This window comes from Podarcis gaigeae (genome assembly GCF_964106915.1).
Source record: "Podarcis gaigeae genome assembly, chromosome: 1".
NCBI classification, from domain to species: Eukaryota; Metazoa; Chordata; class Lepidosauria; order Squamata; family Lacertidae; genus Podarcis; species Podarcis gaigeae.
In genome coordinates, this window is record NC_139678.1 from 33,699,018 (window position 1) to 33,726,932 (window position 27,915).

Consider the following 27,915-nt stretch of genomic DNA (forward strand, 5'->3'; position numbering starts at 1 on the left):
GAGAAGAGAAGAGAAGAGAAGAGAAGAGAAGAGAAGAGAAGAAAAAAGCTACTGGCTGCATCAACAGAAGTATAGTGTCCAGATCAAGGGAAGTAATAGTACCACTTTATTCTGCCTTAGGACCACACATGGAATACTGTGTCCAATTCTGGGCACCACAATTTAAGAAGGATGTTGACAAGGTGGAATGTGTGCAGAGGAGGGTAACCAAGATTATCAGGGGTCTGGAAACTAAGCCTTATGAGGAGCGCTTGAAGGAGCGGGGTATGTTTAGCCTGGAAAAAAGGAGACAGAGAGGAGATATGATAGCTTTCTTCAAATAACTTGAGTGCTAGCACATGGAAGAGGGAGCATGCTTCTTTTCTCCTGCTCTGGAGGGTAGGACTCGTGGCAATGGCTTCAAGGAGATTTCAACTAAACATTCGAAAAAACTTTCTGACAGTAAGAGCTGTTAAGCAGTGGAACAGACTCCCATGAGAGGTGGTGGACTCTCCTTCCTTAGAGCTTTTAAAGCAATAGTTGGGTGGCCATCTGTCATGGATGCTTTACCTGAGATTCCTGCATTGCAGGGGGTTGGACTAGATGACCCTTGGGGTCCCTTCGAACTCTACAATTCTATGATCTTCATGACCAACGAAGAAGATGCAGTCCATTTCACCCTTCTTACAAAGATCCAGAGATTTCATAACTTGTTCTTAGATGCTCCTTACTTTATTGCGATCAAGTGCAATCTTCTTCAGTGATTAAGCCAACATCCATAAAGATGGCAGTGGTGATGGCTAACACCATATCTGATGCTCTGCATAGCAACATTATGTATTTCTAACGTGTCATACCCCATCTTTTTATTAGAAGTGGAAGACATACTTTATTTTCCTAATGTCGATCATGACTTCCATCATTTCTATCTTGGGCACCAGCTATTTATTCTTCATTTTCATTAGCAGAGAAAATTATTTCATTTCATGGTACTGAAGCATTCTGCTTATTTCTCTGCTTATATTCAGCAAGCCTCCTTGTCTTGTCTTCTTGCCATTTCTGCTTTTTGACTTGTCTGTTATGCTTAGGTATAGGCAGGCCTGTAGCAATTTCAGCCTTCGCTGAATGGGGAGGGTCCAGAGTGCTGACACCATTCCTACAACCCATGTTCAGCTACTGTGCTCAGTAGGCCCCATTGTTCTTGCAGGAGGGGTTCTCTGAGGTGACGGAAGCTGGCCTGTGGTCATACGTTTGTATGTGTGTGGCTCTCGTTCTGCAGCACTGCTTCTGGCAGGCAGGGTTGGCAGTGACCAGCAGTGGCGTAGCGTGGGGGGTGCAGGGGGGGGGCCGGCCGCACCGGGCGCAGCATCTGGGGGTTAGGGGGCGCAAATCCACGGGTTAGGGGACGCAAATTACTTGCCTTGCCCCGGGTGCTGACAACCCACGCTACGCCACTGGTGACCAGGCCTAGATGTGTGGGTGCCTCTTTGGGGCTACGTTTCGCTAGCACCAAGCGACTCCTCTGCTTCCTCCCTCCATCACCCTTCCTTGGGGGAGCTGAGTTGGCTGCATTGTCCTGCCGCAGCTATCCTGGAACGCAGCCAGTGCTCCATCTCCATCATAAGCTTAATTCATCAACAATAATGAACATCTTTGCAAGTTAAAAAACAAACAAACAGCATTGCAACCATGAATTGCTGTTCTTCAGTGGTTCAGTATCAGAACCATTACAATACAGTGGTACCTCGGGTTACATACACTTCAGGTTACATACGCTTCAGGTTACAGACTCCACTAACCCAGAAATATTACCTCAGGTTAAGAACTTTGCTTCAGGATGAGAACAGAAATCGTGCGACGTGGCAGCAGCGGGAGGCCCCATTAGCTAAAGTGGTACCTCAGGTTAAGAACAGTTTCAGGTTAAGAACAGACCTCCAGAATGAATTAAGTACCTAACCCGAAGTACCACTGTACAAACATACTGACAGTAATTCATTAATATTTTTGGATTTTAAGACCCCAACTTGATGGGTCTGGTTGCTGGGTTTTCTTGTAGGTTTGATTTCCTTCTTTTCCCCCCACCCCTTTGGCTAAAACACTGAGCAGGAGCACTCCATATTGCAACCATTTCTTACAGGTCACACTTGCCTCCTGTGTTTGCCTGTCGGGGGGGGGGGGGTAAGAAAATAGAGGTAGCTAGACACTGAAGCTGCATCTGCAGCCACCTGGTGGAAAAACTGAGCCTTGGGGAAGTGACAGCAGAGGATCGGCGAGAGACATTTTCCAACCAAGCTCCTTGAGTGAAGTATTGAAGGGAGAGGAGGACTCTGTACTTATTGCTAAAGGTAAAAGTAAAGGACCCCTGGACAGTTAAGTCCAGTCGAAGTCAACTATGGGGTGCAGTGATCATCTTGCTTTTCAGGCCAAGGGAGCCAGTGTTTGTCCACAGACAGCTTTCCGGGTCATGTGGCCAGCGTGACTAAACTGCTACTGACACACGGAGGACCGTGACAAGTGCCAGAGCACACAGAAATGCAGTTTACCTTTCTGCTGCAGCGGTACCTATTTATCTACTCGCACTGGTATGCTTTCGAACTGCTAGGTTGGCAGTAGCTGGGACAGAGCAATGGGAGCTCACCCCGTCACAGTGATTCAAACTGCCAACCTTCCAATCAGCAAGCCCAAGAGGCTCTATGGTTTAGACCACAGCGCCACCCGCACTTGGCTCAAGATAGGCTGCCATAACATCTGCCCATCTTTGTCTTCTAGAACAAGGTGGAGGAACCAGAAATCTAAAGCATGAAATGCAGATCTTAAACACATTTCAATATCGAGGGAAGTCATCATTATGCAATTTGTAATTAACCAGATACTTAACATGTCTGTAGTGGGCACTGTGAAGTACAGTTATGTGGACACAGATACATGGGAAGGGTATCAGCTCAGTGATAGAGCACAGAAATACTTTGTAAGCTGAATGCCCCAGGTTCAAGGCTTCTCTTGTATAGGATACCAGCTTTTAAATAATTCTATGCTTGATACACAAACACAGAACAAGGTCAAGGAAAATGGTGTTCTTCATATTATATGAAGATAGGTCTAAAAACAGAAAATCATCCATGTTAAAGAACAGCATTTTCAGGCTCAGTTAACATTTTTACAGGTTTTTAAAACCATAATCACTAGAAAGGTGAATCATGTTTTCCGCTGTGGCAAACCTGTATAATTTACTTACTTGCCTTATACCAAAAAAAAGACTTGCAAAAAGAAGCAAAACACAAAGAAAACATATAAAATTAAAACAGATCCTCCATAAAATAATTTTTAAAACTCACCCCCTAACCACCATATAAGCACGATCACTATTCATGTTAACCAGCTAAAGAATACCCTAGAAGTAGCAATTGGGTGTTAATAGCCTGTGAGGAAAGTCCTTGCCTGGCACTGAAAATATGCAATGCAGGCTCCAGGCAAGTCTCCTGGGGAAAGCGTTTCATGAATGGGATCACCAGTTTCCTGTGCGTGCCAGGAGTTTTTCAACTCAAACACTGAATTTTAAATTTTCAAATTAACGAACACCTGTTATCTAAGAATGAAAGCAAACGGATAAATGTACAGCTAACGGCCGATTCATACAGAAGCATGTGAATATTTTATGTGTACAGAAGCCTCTGGTCACCTGTAGCAGCTACTGAATGAATTGCCAGAGCGCCGTTCCAGCCCCCTCGGCCGTATTTCCCTCAATAGTCAATCTTGCTCTGCAGTGGCAGCATCTTCCCTTGCCTTTTCTATTGCCAGAGGACAGAAACTGCCTGAGGCAGTCAAAGCATACATGGTAGTAGTAGTAGTGCTAGCACTGGTGACAGGACTGCAGACGTGCTCTGTAAGGATTTGTCAAAGCTCATTTTGAAGATGCAGGAAACTACTTTCCGCTGAGTCAGACCATTGGTCAGTCTAACTCAGTACTGTCTGCATTGACTCACAGCAACTCTCCAGGGTTTCAGGCAGGTGTTTTTCCCAGTCCTATCCTGGAGATGCTGGGGAGTGAACTTTGCATTCACAGCATGAGCTCTACCAGTGAGCCAAGACCATTACCTTTGCTCACAGCCAGCCTCATTGCTGCAATGATTGCAGCCAGTCATAGTGTTGGTGTAGCTAGCCAGTGGCTTCTCTGTATATAGCGTAGGTTCACAGGCTTTTGTTGCCGTAGAAACAAATGGTTTGAGAATAACAGCTGCTTCAGTTGTTTGCATAGAGTATCAGAACTATTAGTCCATTAGATTAGGCAATAAAATTTTAAAATATTTCCTCCTCCAAGGTGCTTGAATACACGGCAATTTTTATTTTAATTTTTTTAAAAAAAAGGTTTACACTACAGAAACCACATTCACAAGCTGTACAACTATTCAGATTCTCCATGACAGCTTCATTTATTTATATACTAGGTTAAAAAATACAAATATCTCATTACAAAAAAAGCTTTATCAAACTGTGTACATACAATAGGTTTTGTCAAAGGCCAACCTGTCAGAATTACTTTATATACATTTGGCTAATATGTGTGACATGCAGAGTAAGAAGAAAACCGTTGCAGGCCAATTTCAGAAGCCTGGGATTATAGACTTTTGACAACAGTCAAATGGGTTTCGCATAATCGGTAAATACATTTTCACATAAACATGAAAGCAGTTTATAAACCAGGATAAGACTTTATTCTGAGCCCCAGCAACTAGAATCAATCAAACTGGCAAGTGAGAGACAATTCCAACGCAGAGGAGATGTGTCATATTACCAGCCATGGTGGAAGCATGGTAACATGAACACAAGAAATAGTTATTGAAGCAGCAATGGCTGGCATCCCATGGTTCTATCCAGCAATGCTCAAGTGCCCCAGCTTGGACGGTAATGCAGATTGCTGCAAGGTTAGTGTGTATATGTATGTACAAACACACACACACACGTTTAAAACACACACCTGTTGATACTGAAGTACAGGTGAGATTCCCACCTGCAGAAGTGCGCAAAGGCCGACGCCAATCCTTCATTTTTTATTTTTAAAAAGAAGACAATAGTCTCAGTGTACGTTGCTCTGAGCTCAGGCAGGCTCTTGCTGCTAGGCTGAGCTGAAACTGCTCTGGATGCAAAAGAGGCGACAGGGTAAGAATTTGCAAGAAGAGCAAATTGTCAGAATCCAGCTTTAGGGCTCCTCACTTCCAATACACTTTAAGCTCAAATCTGAACGATGAGACATAAAAATACTTGGGGTAGCATCCAACTAATGCATCCCATCAGCACAAGGATTCCTGCTTGTGCAACAGAACCACCCCTACTCCACAAATCCACTTCAGAGGGTTATGAGAACTCCTAGAACAGATGGGAGGGCTGTGGGGGAAATTCCACTCAAGCAGAAATCCTTATGCTGATGGAGTAAGTTACTACTTAGCGCTGCTTTGGATAACTCCCTTGATTTTTCCACGGGATGCCATTTTCAAGTAGAGCAGACTCCCCTAAGATGCCCATCCAGGCCCACCATGATAATTGCTTGCTGGGATGAGACTGGAGTACTGCAAACACACTGATTAATTTATTTTACACATAGGGGTTTCAATTCAGGACTTGAAATAGAGAGGGGTTGCATGTTAAGATTCCAGATTTAGCACCAGTCCAACCTAGAACGTAAAAACACTTTTGGCAGCCTTTTCCATCAGATGCAGACTTCCTTCAAAGGCTCATCTCAATGGATAGTAAAGTGCACAAAACCACCAAGTAACATCTCCTCCTCCTTCCACCCAGCCAGCCACGGTTCACACCTCCAACACAGACTCATAGAATTGCAGAGCTGGATAGGACCCTGGGGTCAAATCCCCAGCAATACAGGAATCTCAACTAAAACACCCATAACAGGTGGCCAGCCAACCTCTGCTTTTAAAAAAACTCCATGGAAGTCCACCACCTTCTGAGGAAGTCTGTTCCACGTCGAACATGTAAGGTAAAACTAAAAGATCTTACTCCTGATGCTAAGCTTACAAATGCTATCTTTTTGAGGTTGTTAAGCAGCAAACACCATTGTTTCTGCCCAGGGTACAATTTTAAAGGATTACACATCATTGGACTACGGATACATTTAATTACAGAGCTATATGCAGCAATACTTTTGGTTATCGGTTTACCATTTTCAGACCAGGCACTCTTGACCTTTGGAGAGGGGACTTAATACTAGCAGAAACGGAAAGAGTCCTTTGCTTTTGCACTGATTCCCCCCCCCCCCCAGTGCTAGTTTTAATAGAAATCAGTAACAGTTTTTCTGAAGTAACCCAGCTAGGATAACTGTTGGGGGGGTCTCCACTTTTTTCCAGTTGCCCATCTAAGTATACTTTTCCATTAGGCTACATCAAAGTAACATTTGCTCAAGCTAACATAGGTTTGCAAGACAAACATGACATGTTTTCTAAAATTCAAGGAGTTCTTATATATGTAGTGATAGACAACACAATCATCACATGATCCATTCATTTCTTTATATATATAAATAGCACTTCTTTCCCATTTTATACAAGTGGATTTAGACTACAGTCTTAGAAGCTAGTGTGCCATGTGGTGAAGAACCAAAAATGTGCCCAGGTGGTGTCTTTCTGCAGCATCCTCTCACTTCCCCCAGCAGCTCAATAGGCAGTTTTAAAATTGGCTCACACATTGAGCCAGGCAAGCAGCTGCAAAAGAAACTTAAAAGATCCCAAGCAGCTGCATGCGCCATTCTCCCCCATGCATGCACATAGCTTTGTAGGATTGCAGGCTTAGTCAGATGTTCTCAGGCTCTCCAAAAGGTTAACGTTTTCTATCTGAGACGCTGGAGCCGAATTAGAGGCGAGACGTCATGGTTGACATGATTATGTGTCACTTATTCTAAGACATTTGTATGAAGATTACTGACACTACTACAAATACACAGATACTGCCACACAAAATAGATGAGAACAAATAGTAAATACATCTTTCATCTCATGGCACATCTAGCAGGATAACACTGTCTGGTTGGTTTAACGGTCAGTTGTGATTATGCTTGATTGAATATTTTCCTTTCTGTAGCTGAGAAATATACAGTTTGGATTTGCTTCCATCAGGCCTCTTAAACCACACTTCATCATGGTTAATTGTTGTAATTATGGCACTGAAAAGAAAGGAGGGGGGAATCAGGAGCACATTAGTGTCCATATAAAACTACAGGATCACCTTAAACTGCACTGCCATTTATAAATGGTACTGTAATTATTGGTAATAGAACACACAAGCATTATAACAAGTGCCTCATTAAATTAAGGATAGTTAATAAAATACAGGAACACTGATATTGGAAGTGTACTAAACATTACTATGTCTGTTTACCAACCATTCACATCTTTAATAGCCGCCCTTTGTTAAGGAAGGGAAAGAGAGAGAGAGGCACGTGCGCAGGCTTAACAGCAGAGTGACTAGCTGGCAATGATGTAGCTACAGCAGCGCTCTATAGGATGCTGAAGTCAGTATCCTATAGTACAGTTTGCTTTTGTACAGGTGGAGACCATCCTCAGTGTGTCCAATTGATGTGCGGCTGTCGACACGTCAGTCCTTTTGGACCATGAAGAGGGCAGAACGGGGGCAGGGAGTAACAGGGTGGGGCATAATGGGCTGGCTTACAAACACTGACAAATGCAGGGACCAGAAATGGAATCTCTGCGCAAAACAGCTGCCGTCTGTATAGTATATTTTACAATGTCTATCAGTAGGAATCCTACAATAGCATCTAGCTATTGTAAGTAACACTGATGGAAGGTCGATTTGTTGTGGGATTGCTACTGATAGGCATAATAAGGTACCCTATATGAAAGCATACTATTACTATAGGATACAAAAGTCACCTCTGCGGATGCTACTGTAGCTACATCATTGCCAGCTAGTCATTCTGCTATTGACTCCATACTGACAAAAGTTCTCATTGAGTGATGCATAGGCAAGCTTCTCTAGTCCTGCTGTGATTTAACTCATTTCTCTCTATATGCTTATAAATTAATGTTTATATTGTCTGTATGTACCAGGTATAGGCAAACTCCGGCCCTCCAGATGTTTGGGACTACAATTCCCATCATCCCTGACCAATGGTCCTGTTAGCTAGGGATGATGGGAATTGTAGTCCCAAACATCTGGAGGGCTGGAGTTTCCCTATGCCTGGTATGCACTATGTACTTTCCCCATACAAGAACATCATTCAGTATATAATATAAATTTATTCACAGACTTGAGTCTTGTGGGGTCTGCTTTGTTTATTCTTTTAACTAAAACTCTCGAGATTCCTCCAACCAGAGACAGGTTCACTATGTGAATCCTGCCTGCTATCTTTACCTTACAGGGCATTCATCTTTCCTATCAATACATATCGCTTGTCCACGTCCGTACCACTCCCCATTATAATACAGCCTTCCATCTTCAGATCTTGCATTGTGTACATGTTTTTCCAACTTGACAGGGGCTGAAAGAATCAGTGCAGACAAAACAGAACAGGAGATTTAAGAAGGCAATTTCTGTCTACCTCATTTCTACTCTGAGTTTGCCTTTTTGCTTGGAACGCCTCCCACAACTATAGAACAGGAATGGGGAGCCTCAGCCGCAGGGACTGAATGCGGCCCCCCAGGCCGTTCCCTCTGGCCCTGGAGCCTCTCCAGCCACTCCCCATTTCCACAAACTACACCCATAACTGGCTCTGCATTGCACCCTACTTGAGTATTTGTCCCAGGATAGAATGTCCTTGAACTCTCATAATGCTCTTAAATACCTGAAGGATGAAGAGGTTTGCGTGAGTACCGTATTTTTCGCCCTATAGGACGCACCAGCCCATAGGACGCACCTAGTTTTTTTGGGGGGAAATCAAGGTTTGCGCAGCCATCCCCAAGCTAGAAGAGGGAGACGGAGCGCTCCGTCTCCCTCTTCTGCCTTCAGGGACAGCCTCCCTAGCCTCTGTGGGGCAGCGCACTCCGCTGCCCTGCAAAGGCTTTTTCAGCCATCCCCAAGCTTGCCAGCCTCCAGCCTCTAGATCAGGTCGGGGAATAGCAGGGTGGTGGCCTCTGCCACCCCGCTATTCCGCGAGCTTGTGGGGCTGGTGGGGGGGGGAGTAGCAAGTTTGCTTCTCCCCCCCCCCAGCCTCCAGATCAGGTCGGGGAATAGCGGGGTGGCGGCACTCCGCCTCCCCGCTATCCCGCGAGCTTGTGGGGCTGGGCTAGTGGGGGGGGGGGAGAAACAAGCTTGCTTCTCTCCCCCCCCCCCGCCAGCCTCCAGATCAGGTCGGGGAATAGCGGGGTGGCGGCACTCCGCCTCCCCGCTATCCCACGAGCTTTTGGGCTGCAGGCTGCTGCCCGCAAGCCTTGCAAGCCCGCGGGACCTCCTGCCGGGCTCCCAAGGCTTGCGGATAGCTTCCTGAAGCCTGGAGAGCGAGAGGGGTGTGCACCGACCCCTCTCGCTCTCCAGGCTTCAGCCAAAGCCTGCATTCGCCCCATAGGACGCACACACATTTCCCCATTCATTTTTGGAGGGGAAAAGTGCATCCTATAGGGCGAAAAATACCGTAGATCAGTACTTGGTGCTCCACCAACTTTTGCTTCTATCACCCCCACCCCCCAGTTACTGCCATGTGGCCCTTGGAAGGTTTCCTACAAGGCTCTCCACTCCCTACTACAGAAGGGATCCACTTAAGTTCTCTAAAAGGACAGAAAGTCTTTCCAAACCACACAAGACAAAAAACAGTGTCTTGCTGCCTAATCCGTACACAATTAAGAACTCCCCATAGTAAACTCTTAGCATCTGTGGCTGAGAAATCCTGAGCTATTATAGAGGCAAGGATTGAACAAGTATAAAGCAGATTGTCCTTACGTTCTGTTTTCACTCTATGTGGCCCCAAAGTAGCCATTGCCTGAAATAAAAAAATGGTAAGTTAGTCATCATTTCGGCAAATCAACTTAGGAGCTTTGCTTTAAAGAGCATCCCTCTTGAAACCTAAGCTATGCCCATTCATACCAGCCATTTTCTTTAAAAGAAAAAGGAATACAGAGAGCAACATTCAACAATACCTTTCTTATTGTGGTCCAGTCCTCAAGTATATCAAGATCTTGCAGCATGTACACTATATAGGGTCGTTAATATGTTAAGGGACTTGCACATTTCCAAAGAGGGTCAAGTTGTTTTTTCTTGTTTTTTAAAAAGGTTCTAGCAGATCACTTTGAAGTATGCTTGGTATAACGCAACTAAAATCTGTGCCAAGACAGATCCCAAGGGATGCCTTGGAGGCCGACACAAATTTATCAGTGAAGCAGCATTGCTTCATTTCCTTGTATTCAAAAGGGCTCATTGTGTGGCTACACATCCTTTCGGGTTCTAAAGAATGAAAAGTTGTGGTTGTGGCAGGTTCCTCTGCATACATGCACAGAAAAACAAAGGCATCTCATTACAACTGTTGCCAAAATTTCTGCAAACTCTTAGGCTTTTTAAAAAAGTTGTGGGGGTTGGAGAATAGGAATGCTGGGTTATCACTAGATGGAGATTTTATGCTGTACCACCTGCCATCTTCTCTTTAATAATTCACATTATAACCAGGAGGGTGATATCCAACATTATTCATAATCAGACTAGAGCCACTGAAAGCAGTAGAACCATGTCCACTCATTTTAATGGGTCTACATTGAGTATGACTTAGCTTTTGAGCATCATCCTGTTACTATAACCATACCACATACTGTGCAAAAGAAGGAGTGACAATCCTAATGGACAGACCAGCTCTTAGTCCCCAAGAAAAATATTGTTCTAAATTCTCAGCTTTCAAACCATTGTCTTGTGTTTCACCCCACTTAGTTTCTTAATGAAAGTTTTATGAAGTGTTAACAACCAGCAGCACTGTAATTCAGCGAATATTATATCCAGTTGGCAACCATGAAAAGGATATCTGATACAACAACCGGTTTCTTCTTATCGGGACTGAAGGGATCCTTCCTTTTTTTCCTAGACTGAAGTTCATCATTCCATAACTCTGAGGAAATTTAAGAACGTAGCAGTTAAAACAATTTTCTTCACATAGCACACAGGTCTCCAAGCTCATCTATACATACAATTGATAAGCAAGATGTGCTGCTTTAGGAACTGGAACTGCCACTTACACTGACTATCCCGTCTTATTAACATTTAGAAAATATTTTTCTATATGGCATTAGGCCAAGAGAGAGACCCTTGCATTTGAGTGTTATAAACCATGCCAGTGATCAACTCCAACTTGACACAAGTATTTGGTCACTTCATGTACACTCTTCCTTTCCATTTCTCTTCCTTTCCATTTCCATAACCTTTATGTTACGGGCTGGTTGAGTCAAGACAATGCAGATTGAGAACTGCCCAAGGTGCCGGAAGAAGGCTCCAGTGGAATATGGGAGCCGCTGCTGGCAGTGTGGCAGTGTGAGCAATAACCCCAGGGGATGGAGTTTCCCCCTAACCTGCTCTTCCATCTCATTTGCCCCTGTGATGAGAGCCGAAAGCCCCACCTCTCTCTCTCTCCAAGGTAGTCACAGCCTCTCTCTGACACGCCCTCTCTCTGACACGCGCTCTGCATCGCCCACCCCAGAGCCGCCAGTTACTGGGAGTAGCTCTGCCTACACAGAAGGGGCTGTTTCACTGGTCCCAGCCATCTCTCAGGAGGCAGAGACACTTCCCTTATCACCTAGGTCCAGGAGAAGCCAAACGACAGTAATAAATAATAATAATAATTTATTATTTATACCCCACCCATCTGGCTGGGTTTCCACAGCCACTCTGTGCGGCTTCCAACAGAATATTAAAAACATGGTAAAACATCAAACATAAAAAACTTCCCTAAACAGGGCTGCCTTCAGATGTCTTCTAAAAGTCAGATAGTTGTTCATTTCCTTGACATCTGATGGGAGGGCGTTCCACAGGGCAGGTGCCACTATTAAGAAGGCCCTCTGCCTGGTTCACTTCTCGCAGTGAGGGAACTGCCAGAAGGCCCTTGGAGCTGGACCTCAGTGTCCGGGCTGAACAATGGGGCTGGAGACGCCCCTTCAGGTATACTGGGCTGAAGCCAGAGAACAGCAAGAGAACAGTAGATTCCGCACACTAGGCGTAGTGAGAGATTTCAGAAACGCTTACTGCCCTAAGATGGGCCCCCCCCATTCCTATATATAGAATAGCAAAAGGGGTGTGGCAATGTAGGATCAATGTCTAAAACTTTGGTACCTGCCTTTCATATAGCTGTGTTTGGTACCTGCCTTTCATATAGCTGTGTTTAAGATTGCCTGAAGTGCCTTAAACCAGTAATCTGCATATGTGCAGCGGTAATCTATACATTAAAGCCTTTGGAAAGAATCTTTCTTCAAGTCTTTGTCGTCAAGAACTAGGAGTCAGGACACTCCACCAGCTCTTAGTTACCTGAGGTAATGTCAATGCTATGTCGGTCTTCTTCAAGTCGTCTGATTTTCTCTTCCAGTTCACTTTGAACTGTGTCATACAACAAGAGCTTTTCACTCTGAAAGGAAAAGTTAACAATGTAGTCAAACATTAGCCAACGAAAAGCAGCCAACACATCATCTTCTACTGGATTGGGGCACTCAAGAGCAACGGAAGAAGCTTCCAACAGAGAGACCTGATGTATAAGAACCGTTCTCTCGCTGGGTTCAGAGTGCCAGAGGCAATGCAAAAAGACTGTCTTCTGATGTTAAGAAAGGTAGTCTCAGGTGCGTGAGGCAGATGCAATAGCGCACAGAAGGGTTAACATCCTGCAGAACATTCAAGTGGGTGCATGGCATAACAAAAGCGAGGGGTTAAAAGGGGTTTTCGTCTTCCAAGAAGTGTTTTGAATCTACAAAGCACCAAGCCTAGCCTGACAAATGTGAAGGGCTTTACCCATATTTTCCAAACAGTGGGAAATGATATAAACGCAAGAAAATGAACACACTAGTCTTAAAAAAGGAGAAACCCAAAACCTCATTTTCCTTCTAAATATGTTATGATCTGTATGTAGCTACTTGCAAAGGGCTCAGGACAAGCAAGCTGTAGGAACACATGGGAGAATTTCAAGTCATCGGGGGGGGGGGGGAGTACAGTGGTACCTTGGTTCTCAAACATCTTGGTACTCAAACGCCTTGGTTCTCAAAGGCCAAAAACCCAGAAGTAAGTGTTCCAGTTTTGGAACGTTTTTCGGAAGCTGAAAGTCCGATGCAGCTGTTGGCTATTGTTTCCGGGGAGCCTGCACCAAACAGAAGCTGCCAAACGAACTTACGGAATGGATTAAGTCGGGCACTTTTGTTTTTGCTATTTATTTTGCGTTTTTGTTTTTGAGGCTTTTTCGGTTAATTTGTTTTTGTGATTGTGTGGAACACAGTTCAGCTATTGATTGATTGTGTGACTGCGGAAATGGATAAAAGTCCTCCATGACTATCATCAGTGCAGGTAAGAAAAAATAATAATTTTAATTTTTATCACCTACAATACTGTCTTATTTATTTTATAGTACAGTACACTGATTATTGCTTTCATTTTATGGATCAATGGTCTTGTTAGATAGTAATTAATGTTAGATAGTAATTAACATTAATAGATATTAATGTTAAATTGCTGTTTTAGGGGTTGTGTTTAAAAGTCTGGAACGGATTAATCTGTTTTGCATTACTTTCTATGGGAAAGTGTGCCTTGGTTTTGGAACGCTTTGGCTTTGGAACGGACTTCCGGAATGGATTAAGTTTGAGAACCAAGGTGCCACTGTAAAAGAAGCAATGCAGCTGGAATACGAAGACTATGCAACTAGTCCTGTGGGCTTGGAGATGCTTTAAGAAATTTAAGCTCGTGTATCCCTGCAAAAGTAGCCTCCCTTCCTTCCCCACTGGGCACACAGTATATCATGCTTGGAACTTATTGCGGGGGGGCTATCAATATGTATCCGCCTTATATTCAAAATCAAGAATCCCAAGTGGTGCAATCAAACCCTTCAGCATGAACTAGATCTTTGGATTCTGATCATTCTGAGGGAACTCAGGGTGGATTATGCATATTAAAAACAGATATTTTGATTTATTTCTCAAAAAAAAGTTGGAAACAATATGGTTTAAATTGAATTCTGAATTTAAAACATGCAACATCTACACTTATTCAGGTAACTCACAATTATGTGCATTTAACTTCTGCTCATTCATCTTCAGTAAAAAATTTTAAAAAAATTAAAAAGGGGGCAAAAACTTTGCCAATCCCACCCACCACTGCACCCAGTTATTGTTTTAACAGGGACGGGATTTTAACTTAGGTGGGTACTGTTTTATTGGGGGGGGGGCGTTGTTTTAAATTGTTGTTAAATGTTATATGTTAATTTGGATTTTTGTATTGGTATTTGAGCTGGGGTATCGTTTAGGGGCTTTTGCTGGGGAGTGTATCGTTTATACATTAGTATTGTTGTGCATACATTAGTATTGTTAATTGTTTTGATTATTTTTATTATGTATTTTGTGCTTTGTATATTGTAACTTTGTGTTGTGAAATGCCCCAAGACCTATGAGTATAGGGCAGTATACAAATTTTAAGGATAATAACAATAATGTGTCCTTTGACCAGTCACTGTCTCTCAGCCTAACCTACCTCACAGGGTTGTTGTGAGAATAAAATAGAGAAGAAGAAACTGGTACAAGACCTTAGCTCTTTGGAAACACCAGTCTACCCTAGGATAACTTGATGCAGAAACAAGCTTCCATGCAAACAACGGATATGGACACATTTCTGTCATACAAGCCTCTTTGAACCAGTTGATAGGGTGTGTGTGTGTGTGTGTGTGTGTGTGTGTGCGCAGAGAGAGAGAGAGAGAGAGAGAGAGAGATGGGAATTCCTATCAATGGCCACAAGGTATTTCATTAAATTAGCTGCACAGGACTAGTTCTGGATCAGAACTATTGTGTTTGACCTTCCACATACTATTGTGAAACCATGTACAAGTGCATTACTTGCAAGTGGAACATGCAACAAAATGTCGCAGCGCATCACCACCTCTAACAAGAGTGTTGCTGTTCAGAGTCCCAGCCACACAGCACATCCTCTGGAATACAAGGGCTGAAGGAGGGCACTTTTACTCTTCATCTGTTGCCACACCCCTTGTTCTTCCCAAGTGGCATTCAGCATTCTCAGTCCTCACTGCACTGTTTTGGCCCTTCAGAGTGTTTGTGTAATTATCTCTACCATCCTCAGGGTTTCCATAAGCACACTCATACTTCCCTCTTGGCTCCATTTCTGTTGACACTCACCATCTGAGTTTGCTATTAAAAGGGAGTGATTATTGCATTTCTTATTATGGGAAACTATGAAAAAGCAGGGCATTAATTTTTGTCTCACAAAGAAACACTGTATTGTCCAGGTGCGCTATATAGCACCTTTTACTTCTATAAAGCACTGCAGCCAGGATCCAAAGAGCAAGGCTTTAATATTGACCCAGTGGAATTTTTAATCCTGTTAATTTTGCTTGAATCAGGCCTTAGTGTTTTTAACTGTTTACAGGAAGAGCCTTTAACAATTACAGCTGGTGTTTTTAGGCATATATGGATCTACAGAGCTACATGACCAACCTTTTTGTATCATGCTCTCAATGTAGCATGAAGTCTCTTCTTCGTTGCAAACTAATGTTTTGATTATTACAGTAACCAGTTAGCATGCCTATGTTTTTCAGGGAAAAAGCCAGAAACTACAGAACTGCGAGCCTGAATTGAATCATCCCACCCAGAGCTCATTCAAAGATTTTCAGTGCCTCTCAATGATTTTTAGTACCGCATGAACCTTCTTCTGAATCAAAACAACGTCTGAGTTCTTGGTTTCCCCTCCAGGCAGCAGAAATACGCCACATATCACAGAAAAGTTCTTTGAAAATGACACCACACACAAGAGATGCAGTCAAAAATGTGGTTCAGGTAGCATCGCAGAACTGAAACAAATCACATGGCAGTGACCTGACCTAGCAACCACTTGTTTATGCAAACTTGAAACATACATAACTTAGCTGAAGTAATTTGCTTCATTTTGTGTTCCCAGTGTACCCCTCAGGTGGCACGCTGGTTTCCTTTTGAGATTAAGATTTTACACGGCTGATTAGACATGCTACCAAGAGCTTCAACATGATTTTCAAGAAAGCCCAGTAATTAAAATCATTGTTCTCTTTTCTGTGGATGAAAATGCTGTAATATTCTACGTTCAAAAATAACTTGTCAGCTGCACAACCTGATTGTGTGCATGTTTCTCCAGAAGCAAGCCCCAACAGTTACAGACAAATGAAAACTCTCTTCAGCTATGAACGGTACCTCACAGTGCTGGCGAGAAGCTTGGATTTCACATTCATATTTGTTTTTCACGGACTCTAAACAGAGCTCTCTGTAGATACCTACAAAAAAACACATTTTTTTTTGTTTAAACCTTCTGTGGGAGAAGCAAAATAGGGCCTACAGGCCTCATTTAACCTACCAATGCATTTCACCATAAGCTGCAACTTACCAAACCCTAAGGAATGGGGCATTTTAAACAGCGGTGAAATCCCAATCATGCCTGGCCCTCATGAATTTTCCACAAGTGAATTCTAAATTCCCCATCAGTAAAAGGCCCCTTTTCAATTCAGCCCATTCAACCCAAGGACAAGGCTCTCTTTGCTCCACTGCCCATCCTGTGCCCAGTAAACACAAACAAAATTTCCCCTCATGTGCCCTTTTCACATTTCCCCTTCCAAAACACATCAGGGCTGTGATACCGGGAAAACAGGCTAGAAATAAAGCTACTTGTCCTTTCTTTTTCCTAGCTCTGAGTGCGGCCCGTTTGCTCCTCTGCTCATCTTGATTCTTGAATGTTAAATGTGGTAAAAGCTTGATGAGACATTAACTCCCCACTTTCTATGTTGGAAGTGGGCATAGAAGTGTATGGGAAAGCAGCTAAAGTGCTCCCCGGCTCCCTCATGTACCCAGGCTTTGCTATTGTTTGCTTCCTATGCTAGCGGGAAAAGGGGTGGGAGGAAGAGAGGAGAGCCTAACTCTGCCTTGCTAAAAACCCAGTAAATAAGAGAATGCCTTGGAGGCCAAGCAGATGAGATGAGAGTTTGATTTCATCTACTCTGGGTATTCTTAGACGATGCCCTCCTTGAATTTTTCACCAACGAAGACAGAAGTGCCGAAGAGCACGGTGTAGTTAAAAAGGAGCAGATTTAAATGTTTTTGTTGGTATTTTACTTCTACTAACAAGAAGTACCTAGCTGAGTCAAAGACAACCCCTTTGCACACTTACCTGCCACTTTTGTTCGGATTTGCATGTTTTCTTGCAGAGCTGCCAGCGGTTCCAAGTACTCTGGTGCCTTTCCCGCAATGACCTCCTGCAGTTTTGCATCCACTTGGCTTAATCTCTCTTTGTAAAGTCTTAAAAAATGCAGATGAAAGATGGAGTGCATTGCATTAAAGTAGTGTAGAGAATAATGTATACTAACATTACTAAGAATTCATTTTCCACAGCCACCAATGGCCAGAACCTAGAAAACCCATTGAACCTGCCAACCTTGCAGAAATTCAGAGGACTTAAAAAAAAATAAACTGTACAGAAAAATTATCACTTACACAATGCTTATACAGTGCTGGATCTTTACATTATGCTTCCAGATTTTAGCCCGCACAGATGAAGATCAGACATCCATTTAAGACTGTCTCCTAGTACCCAACACATACATACAGCTATATGAATTGGAACTCTTTGCTAACTAGATATTTACAGTATTTATTCCAAGTCTTAGTCTGGGAAACATGCAGAACAGAACCCTCACTTTTATAAAAAAAAAATGACCAATCCTTTATTGCTATTTTTAAAAATGTTGAAATGCATATCCTGCTCTCAGGGCAGCTAACAATATTAATAACTCATTAAAAGCAGCACAGCAGCTGTAGATAAAACACAATGAAGTAATTTTTCTTTAATGAGGTTGGACTAAGGATGCTACCAATGGTGCTACCAAACACTTCCATTTCAGCAACCCAAAGAATTTCACACTCTGCACCAGAAAGTAAAACCATGTTTCCTGATTTGCAGTTTACAGGGCAGCCGTGCACCTAGAGCTGCCACATTCAAATACAAAACAGGACCAGTCTGGCCTTTATTTGAAGCAGAATGTGCAGGAGAGTGGAGTGAAGCATGCACACGCTTTCACCTTGTAGCATCCATTGCTACCTAGAGTTTTGTTACTGCCCATATCACTTCCAGAGTTGGAGTCAAGCCTGGTAAAAACCGCCTAAAGTGCAGTGGATTGTAGCTATGTAAGGCGAGGGGTGGGGAAGTTGGTTCACTTCTACAGCATGATCCTTGTACCTTGGTTCTCGAATGCCTTGCAACTCGAATGTTTGGGATCCCGAACACTGCAAACCTGGAAGTGAGTGTTCCAGTTTGCGAACGTTCTTTGGAACCTGAACTTCCGACACGGCTTATGCAGCTTCTGACTGAGTGCAGGAAGCTCCTGCAGCTAATCAGAAGCTGCACCTTGGTTTTCAAACATTTTCAGAAGTCGAACGGATTCTGTTAGAGAACCAAGGTACGACTGCATAGAGAAGACCCCATTTCCCCACTTTCCGCTTGAATGGGAGGAGGCATGGGCATAAAATGCAGGTGGCTATGCCATCACAATTAGGATGGCCTTTTAAGAATGTCCCACCCTAGCAGAGGGCAAAAGTTGCTTCTCCCTTTGCATATAAGGTCTAGGAAGACAAGGGTGAATTCTTCCATTTCAGATGTACAGCAATGTAAAATTCCATGGTAACTACATTGGAAATCTCTACGCATCATTGTATTGATTATCTGTCCCGCACAAGGAGGTCCCAACACAGATCACAACCATGTAAAATACAATAAATATCTAGAAACTTCCCAAAATTTCACCAGCATACATTAATTTTTCAGCATAAACAATCATAACATTGCTCCACAAACCTTTGGATCAGGGATAGGCAGACTTCAGCCTTGGAGAAGGTCTGTAGTCCATTAGCAGAACATACAGTGGTACCTCGGGTTAAGTACCTAATTTGTTCCGGAGGTCCGTTCTTAACCTGAAACTGTTCTTAACCTGAAGCACCACTTTAGCTAATGGGGCCTCCTGCTGCCGCCACGCTGCCGGAGCCCAATTTCTGTTCTTATCCTGAAGCAAAGTTCTTAACCTGAAGCACTATTTCTGGCTTAGTGGAGTGTGTAACCTGAAGCATATGTAACCCGAGGTACCACTGTATGCTTTGCAGGCAAAAGACAATCAGTTCAATCCCTGGCAATTCCAGATTGGGCTTGGAAAGACCCTCATTTGAAACCTTGAGGCGCCACATCCAGCCAGTGCAGACAGAGGCAGACGTTTTGATGGTCTGATTCTACATACAGCAGCTTCCTGTGCTCCACTTACCTTTTAGTTTTACTACAACCCATAATCCATCAACTAGAGACAGGTGCAGAATGGCGGCAGGGGTGGGGAAATACATACAGTGGTACCCCGCAAGACAAACGCCTCAGAAGACGAAAAACTCGCTAGACGAAGGAGTTTTTCGTTTTCTTAGCCGCTTCGCAAGATGCATTTCCCTATGGGCTTGCTTCGCAAAACGAAGCTTGCCCCGCAAGCTCCGGGGATAGCTTTCCCTCTGTCCCCGGGCTTGTTTAAAGCAAGGGGTGGCAACGGGGAGAAGCGATCTTCTCCCCATTGCTGCCCCTTGCTTCAAAAGAGGGGACAGAGGGGAAGGCGTGCATGCCTTCCCCTCTGTCCCCAGAGATTGCGGGGCAGGCAACGGGGAGAAGCAATCTTCTCCCTGCTGCCCCTTGCTTTAAAACAGGTCCGGGGACAGAGGGGAAGGCGCATGGCGCTTCCCCTCTGTCCCCAGACAGTCTCCATAGGAACGCATGGATTGATTTTCAATGCATTCCTATGGGAAACCGTGCTTCACAAGACGAAAAACTCGCAAGAAGAAAAAACATGTGGAATGAATTAATTTCGTCTTGCGAGGCACCACTGTACTGAGAATTAAGGAAGAGGTCTCAGCCCAGGGATTTGTTTTGATAGCACATCTGAGCTCACAATTCTTTTACCCATAAAGCCTACTCATGCCTTCTCCCAAACATCCTACACTTCAGCAATCTAATTAAGGAAAAAAGCCATTCCATTGTAGCTACTGTCACATAATCCCATCAGAGAACCCTGTGAATCTACTGCAATTCACCCAAATTTGTACCAGTAGATCCCAATATATTTTATGCCTTCCCTTGCTTTACCAAATACAAAGCTAACCCAGGATGGTGAGAGGACCAGAATCCAAAGCAAATTCAGATCTGTAGTTTACTTACTGGTCTTTGAGGTCTGTAAATTGTTTTTCAAGATTGGACATCTCATCCAAACACTCCATTCTTCTTCTTTCACAGTCCTCATCGTCCATTTCTGAGAACAGAATTATTCACTTTAAAAATACACAACAGCAACTGGTTTTCCTCCAGTCTATTTTATAGAATTTATACTCAAACAGTTCATTAAAAAACACACACAAAAAGTTAATATTCCAAAGGATGAAGTTTTAAGAGGAATTAATGCTTGGCCATCTTTATTTTTTTCCTGCTGCACAATTCTTCTTGGAATATAACCAAACTGGATCATCCATCACTAGTTCAGACTCACTTGAGCAGGCATGTGAAATTGAGATTTATTTATTTTTTGCCCCAACATGGATCCCTCTACACCTGTTTACACTGAATTGCACGTCATTCTACCGCTCATTCACTGACTTTGGATTTGGAAAGGCCTTTTGGAGCTCTTCACTATACGGCAAGTCCCCTTGCAGTATCACCAGGAGATGTGGTACTGGTTTTATATCAAGGCAATTTAAACTCATCTCTTTTAATATTAATGTGTTTCATGAACGTGTGGATGGCATGCACTGCAGAATTAGAAATAAGGGGGGGGGGGGAAATCTGTTGCATTGTCTGTCTACATGTTAGGATGCTAATCAAGATCATCTTCTTGAAAGCTAAATATATGGACCCAAGGACTGGTAGTTACTGGGTAATGGTTTTTCCACAAGATGGAAAGTAAATGTCCATGACAGGAAAGAGCCTATTCTATTGTGGCACCCTATTTCTGAAATTTGCTCCTGTGAAAGTTGCACCTGACACAACCCTTATTCTCTTTTTCTTATCAGGTATACCCCTTTTTATTTGCTCAGGTCTTTTAAGTTTCTAAGGTTTTATACTAACATTTTATTTTGCTTTATTATTCTGTGCTTTATTATGGAGGCCTAAATCAGATAGAAAATCTAATAACAGATTTATGACTTTCTGTACTTCAATTATTTCAGGGGAATACACAACGCTTACTTGACAAATCAGAGAAGTGATACTTCCTAATTTAAGTAGCAGCTTTAAGCATTACAGCTGCTTCATAAAAATGCACATATTTTAATAATCCTCTTAACTGCATCCCAACCTATCAGTGTTATTTCCATATTGCACATGGAAGACTAGGCTATGATGTCTTTGGACAGTGAGAGTACATTGAGGAAGTGAACTAGAGACAACCTCCTGTTGACATGTTGCTCCTTTTGACACCACAGTGCACCGGCTCTTTTGGAATATTTTACACTAACAATCCTCCAGGATTTTGTTTATGAGTTTGCAGAGTCAATTCTGGGCTGACAAACAATGACCAACAGCAGTATAAATTATAGCATGAGAAAGTCTGTTGTGTACTAACTGGTACAGATACATTCCTAAGAATCAATGCATGTCTGTCAACAGTTATCTGTTGACATTATTCTTGGGATGAGAAAAATGAACAAAAGCTTAACTGCTTGTCCAATTCAGAAGCAAGATACTAGCAGGTGGCGCTGTGGTCTAAACTAGAGCATCTTGGGCTTGCCAATCCCGCGAATCCCTGCAACGGGGTGAGCTCTTGTTGCTCAGTCCCAGCTCCTGCCAACCTAGCACTTTGAAAGGATGCCAGTGCAAGTAGATAAATAGGTACTGCTGTGGCAGGAAGGTAAATGGCGTTTCCATGTGCTCTGGTTTCCAACACAGTGTTCCGTTGCACCAGAAGCGGTTTAGTCATGCTGGCCATATGACCTGGAAAGCTATCTGTGGACAAACGCCGGCTCCCTCGGCCTGAAAGCGAGATGAGCGCCACAACCGCATAGTTGTCTTTGACTAGACTTAACTGTCCAGGGGTCCTTTACTTTTACCTATACCAGCAATGAATAAAATCTGTGCCAAGAATCTCCGCGTGATTTCTGAAATGAAGCTTACCTCTGCCACCATGCTACTTGCTTTGTCATTTCAAAAACAGATTTGGTGCTTCCAGAAGTCCCATCCAATCAAAAAACAATTGGGGGGGGGGGAGAACAGCACATACTAGTTGGATTTACCACACTCCACTGAAAGCACAAGTGCCAAAAGTGCTCCGTGAAATATTGAAGAGGCCTAAAAAGAATGGCTTTGGACATGAGACTTCCCCCACCCGAGACAGAAACCCAGGTTAGAATTTGCTCATCCAAGTAAGTAGCTTAAGTGCTTGACACTTCAACGTATTACGAGTCTGAAATGTGAAGGTTTGATCAATGGGTTGCAACTTATATCACTGCACTGCAAATAGCACAGGCAAACAGGTTTTCTGGTGTACCTAGGCACCAAGGAGCAAGGAGCTGCATGTAGTCTGCAGGGCACATTATTGTGTCAGACTAGGACCTGGGAGACCAGGGTTCGAATTTCCACATAGCATGAAGTTTACTGAGTAACCTTGGGCTAGTCGCTGTCTCTCAGCCTAACCTGCCTCACAGGATTGTTGTGAGGATAATATGGAGAGGTGGAGAAGCTCCTTGAGCTCCTTGGTGGTGTATAAATGCATTTTCCTCAACATGTGGCGTACTTGCCCCAAAAGTCTGGCTGCCAATTATTTAGTGCTTTTCTAGGTAGGCTTGCTACCTAAATCCACTGGATCCACTCTGTGTGGTTCAGAAGAAACTTGGCATAATCCCCGCTGGGTTGTTGTTGTTTTTTACTGATACTATACGTCTTCAAAAAGTGAGGATGAATCCTAGCCACTATTAAAATAGTGAACAGCACTGGGGAGTTGTCTGATGGAAAGTCTCCTGGGAAACATAGTTCCCTTTTTCCTAGGGTTTGCCCCCCCCAAAAAAATATTTGGATTCCAAGTTAGAAAGATTAATACTGCAAAGTCAAATATTTCAAAGTGTGAAATCCTCATGTCAGAACATAAAAAGAGCCCTGCTGGATCAGGCCAAGGGCCCATCTAATCCAGCATCCTGTTGTCACAGGGGCCAACCAAATGCCTCTGGGAAGCCTGCAAGCCTAGACCTGAATGCAACTGCCAAACTACAGGATAAGGAGATTGTGCTGTGCCAGCACTTCATCCAGCCTCTTTCTTGCACACTGCACAGTGTTAACACTCGGCTTACTCCAGCAAGAAATCCTGATTCACATTCAGTTTATTTTAAAAGCTTAATGCAACTTCTATTTTGTAGGGATGATCGCTGGGTGCGGAGCACACTCCCCACCCACAGGCAGCCTCAGCTGCCTGCACGCGTGACCCTGGGAGCACACTCCCCCTCACAGATAAAGCCACAGCTGTCTGAACATCTTGCCCTCTGTCTAACCTTTTGTGGTCTCAGTAGTCTGTGGTGTCCTGTCTGTAACCTTTGTCTCTTTCGTCATACATTGTGCAAGGGGAAAATGACGCGGTGGAAACAGGTGCCAAAATAACTTTGTACCACCCCACGATATCGGGACCGGAAGAAGTGTAAAGGTCACAGACCAAAATGTATCTGCCTGGGTTTGCATATTGTGTCAATAAAAGGAACCTCCACAGAGCTGGCTGGCAGCTTGCTTGCAGCTCACCTGCATTATCAACTCCTGCCTCATGTCCTTCACTTCACTATTTGAGTTTAAAATAATGTACGCATATAGTACTGTTCCAGAAAGAGTTTTCCCCCTTAAAAATACCTAGAGGTTCTTACCGTAATACTGTGTTTTCGAACCTGACCAAGACTGAACTCACAAGATCAGTTGGTTTACAGAATGCATGTTACCCTTAAATGTTTTTTTTTAAGTATTTGAAAGAAGACAGACGAACACAAGGTTTAGTGTTTTAATGCTCCATATATTGGAGGGGGTTGGTGAGAGAAAAGAGCAAAAAAGCCTGTCCTCTTTGTAATAAAGCATATTACATGTTCACAGGCAAATGCTCTCATTTTATGACTTTAACTGATGTTTAGCTTTTCTGTGTTGATTTACTTGTACACCACTTCAAGACAATTCTAATTAAGTGGCACATAAATTGGTGAAATAAATAAAATAAATTATATTTTTTCTGGGTTCCAGCCAGATTTCCATGGGTCATGAGCCTAGAGTAGAGCTACTAGCACATGGCCACTACTGGCTCAACAGCAGTTTATCCAAGAGAGGTGTCTGGCCACAGAAACTAAACAACTGTTTGGTAACAACAGTTAATAAAAATAAACGCATCTGATAAAGTGGTCTCTGGTCCATGAGAGCTTATGCCTTAATAAATTTACTGTTGTTTTTAAGATGCTACAAGACTATTGGTTTTGCTGCAACTGATGAAAACGTCTGCCTCTCTGAAAATGCCTAGGCAGATCTCCAGTTCTGCCAAGATAGTGTTCATCAAACACCATTTTTATGGTTGGCTTAATTGCTCTGCCAAGCAATTCACTCCTCAAATGAAGGGAAAGAAACTTACTTCCTCTGTTGCTTTTGTAATGTTGGGATAAGTGTTGGAGGATGTGCACATAAAATGGAGAAAATGCACTATTAGTATAGTTCAATGAAGAAAAGAAATGAGGGTAGGTAAGAGATTTTTATGGCACTATAACAGCTATGCCAAGAATGAAAAGGAGAAACAAGTGCTTTTGAGAGACTTTGCAAATCTCTCCTCCAAGACTTGTGAGGGGCATAATTTTGTGAGCCATGCTAAAATAATTGCTGTCTTGCACTCAGATTCCTGGTATAGCAACTGTACCTGTGCTGTAGAGAGTTTCATTCTCACTTTCTATGCCTTCTTTTGCAGCATTCCCTTCCCATGCTTCTCTCCAAATACTGTTTGCAAAAATGTAAAGAATTTTATCTTCTCCCATTCCCTTCAAGTCCCCGCCCCCTCAAATTCAATCTCAATCTAGCCAGTCAGATCAAACTACTTTGTGCTTCCTTCCCAGGGACCTTAGTTATTCATAGAATTCCCTTGTGTTCTCTATGACTCTACAGATGTTGGAGAGCTCCAGCTGTACCTCTTCACTGAAACTCGTTGTATGCCGAACTGTGTGTGTGCATGCGTAGACAATCCATATTCCCAGATTTTAGTGTGCAAATAATTATAGCTACAGGTTGAGATGCTCTCACTTCAGTTTCCCTCTCTCCTCCAGTCTGTCCTACACGCACAATGTAGGAAACCTGCATGGGAGAATATACATACATGCCATTTCCCTTTAAAGATTAGGTACAGCAGATCTGTGCTAGGTCTGGCTTGAGTTTGGCTCTTCTCTGTATGCTTGCCTGTTGTAACACAGGAAGCAGTAAAAATATGATATTGATTTCCCTGACCTGGGAGTAAGACCTTAAACTCAAAAGGAGCCAATTCTGAGTAGGCAGAAATAGAATCAAACTGTATAAATGGAGAGGATGCCTGAATGCATTAAGATTTTTCTCTACTTTCTTCATCAGTCTGCCCACACATCTGAGCCCAGACACTCCATTCTGTTTTTCACTTCCATTACTCTGAATTAATTCTGACCATATATGTTTGTCCAGTCATTTCCATGCCTCTGCCTAGCCTCATATGCCTCTTCCCTTCCCCTTCTCTTATCAGTCTTATCCATCTCCTCCCTCTATCTATCTATCTATCTATCTATCAATAAACAGCCTCCTTCTTGGAAGCTAATATATCTTAATCTACTCTGGAGCCATCTCCTCACTCATCCATCCACGCCTGCATCTTTTTTTCTTTTAATCAGGGTTGCAACATGAAAGGGGGGGGGAGAGAGAGGACAAGTATGTGTGGGTGGATGTGGGTGTGTAGTGGCTTGCCAAATGCAAGAGAGGACAGGTGGCTCCCGCAACTTTATTGGTTTACAGAAGGGGGGAGAGAGAGAGAAAGAGAGAGAGAGAGAGAGAGAGAGAGAGAGAGAGAGAGAAGGCATCCCTGATGAACACAACTAGCGTGCAGGAGCCCTGGTGGGTTGTTGTTTTTTTTTGGGGGGGGTTGCCTCCGGAAGGCGCGGACAAGCAAGAGGGATGCTACGCAGGTCTGCTCGGAAAGGATCTCCACTGAGTTCCACGGGCCCTACTCCCCTGCCAGCATGCACGGGGTTTTGCAGCCCTGGACGAAAGCAAGCATCTTGCCTGCCTATTGTTACCCCGGGCGACGCCTAGGGCGAGCTGCCCTACCCTCCGCCCCACAGCCAAGGGGGTGCATGGGGGAAGCACCGGGCGGGAGAAGGGGCGGGGCGGACGGGGAGAGGGGGCGGGGCTGAGTCCTCCTTTTCCCACCCCCCGGCCCAGCCCGAGCGGGCAGGAGAGAGGGCGCCCTGCTGCCTTGCCGACTTCACCTGAGCTGTCACCCTCCTCGGACACGGACGAACTCTCGGACTCCTCCTCCTCGGAGCTGCTGCCCTCGTTCTCCCCGTAGTCCACCTCCATCTCGTCGTGGTTGTTCTCCTTCTTCTCCCGCGAGTGGACCGGCATCGCGCCGCCCAGCCCAGCCCGCAGGCGCTCGGCGTCGCTGGCTCCTAGGGACCGGGGGACAACAGCCCTCCCTGGCCGGCCGGCCGCCCGCCTGCCTCCCCAACGCGCCGAAGCTCCGCCTCAGAGAAACCCCGCCATCCACCTTAGCCCCGCACAGCCTCACGCTCCGCTCCGCCGCTCATTGGCCGACGATCCGCCGACGGGCGGGGCGCGCGGGTGGGCGGCGGGGCGGGCGTCGGAGCCGGAGCGGCGCGTGGCGGAGCTTCGCTGCGGCGCGGAGGATCTCGGGACATGTAGTCTCTCGGAAGGAAGGCTTCACTCCACCTAACCGCCCGCCCGCCCCTCAGTGGGCGGCGGAAGGCGCGCCGAAGTGGAAATGTATCCCATGGTTGCAGGCGGCCTGCCAAAAGAGCCGCAACAAATGATGAAGATGGTGGAAAGATTTATGAAAGGGTTTATTGAGGAGTCAGACCCGTAAAACTGTACACGGAGGCAGCAGCAGCAGGCACGGAGAATTTGTGGGCGCCCAGATGCTGCCCGGACTACAGCTCCTACTATCCTTGGACATTGGCCATGCTTGCTGGGGCTGATGGGAGTTGGAGTCCCAACAACATCTGGAGGGCCTCAGATTCATAGAATCATAGAATCATAGAGTTGGAAGAGACCACAAGGGCCATCGAGTCCAACCCCCTGCCAAGCAGGAAACACCATCAGAGCACTCCTGACATATAGTTGTCAAGCCTCTGCTTAAAGACCTCCAAAGAAGGAGACTCCACCACGCTCCTTGGCAGCAAATTCCACTGTCGAACAGCTCTTACTGTCAGGAAGTTCTTCCTAATGTTTAGGTGGAATCTTCTTTCTTGAAGTTTGGATCCATTGCTCCGTGTCCGCTTCTCTGGAGCAGCAGAAAACAACCTTTCTCCCTCCTCTATGTGACATCCTTTTATATATTTGAACATGGCTATCATATCACCCCTTAACCTCCTCTTCTCCAGGCTAAACATGCCCAGCTCCCTTAGCCGTTCCTCATAAGGCATCGTTTCCAGGCCTTTGACCATTTTGGTTGCCCTCCTCTGGGCACGTTCCAGTTTGTCAGTGTCCTTCTTGAACTGTGGTGCCCAGAACTGGACACAGTACTCCAGG

General features: G+C 44.3%; 1 protein-coding gene across 1 annotated transcript; it reads right to left on the bottom strand.

Moving 5' to 3' along the window:
* Nucleotides 1–4,384: 4,384 nt before the first annotated feature.
* On the bottom strand, nucleotides 4,385–27,358 carry BRMS1L (BRMS1 like transcriptional repressor). The gene is made up of 10 exons (XM_083742778.1): nucleotides 26,637–27,358; nucleotides 20,362–20,452; nucleotides 17,296–17,423; nucleotides 16,329–16,408; nucleotides 12,433–12,529; nucleotides 10,943–11,026; nucleotides 10,074–10,138; nucleotides 9,877–9,916; nucleotides 8,356–8,482; nucleotides 4,385–7,147 (listed from the first exon to the last, which is right to left on the bottom strand). Exons 1-10 carry the CDS (start codon nucleotides 26,770–26,772, stop codon nucleotides 7,024–7,026), a joined length of 972 nt encoding a protein of 323 aa, XP_083598904.1. The 5' UTR covers nucleotides 26,773–27,358; the 3' UTR covers nucleotides 4,385–7,023.
* Nucleotides 27,359–27,915: the final 557 nt, after the last annotated feature.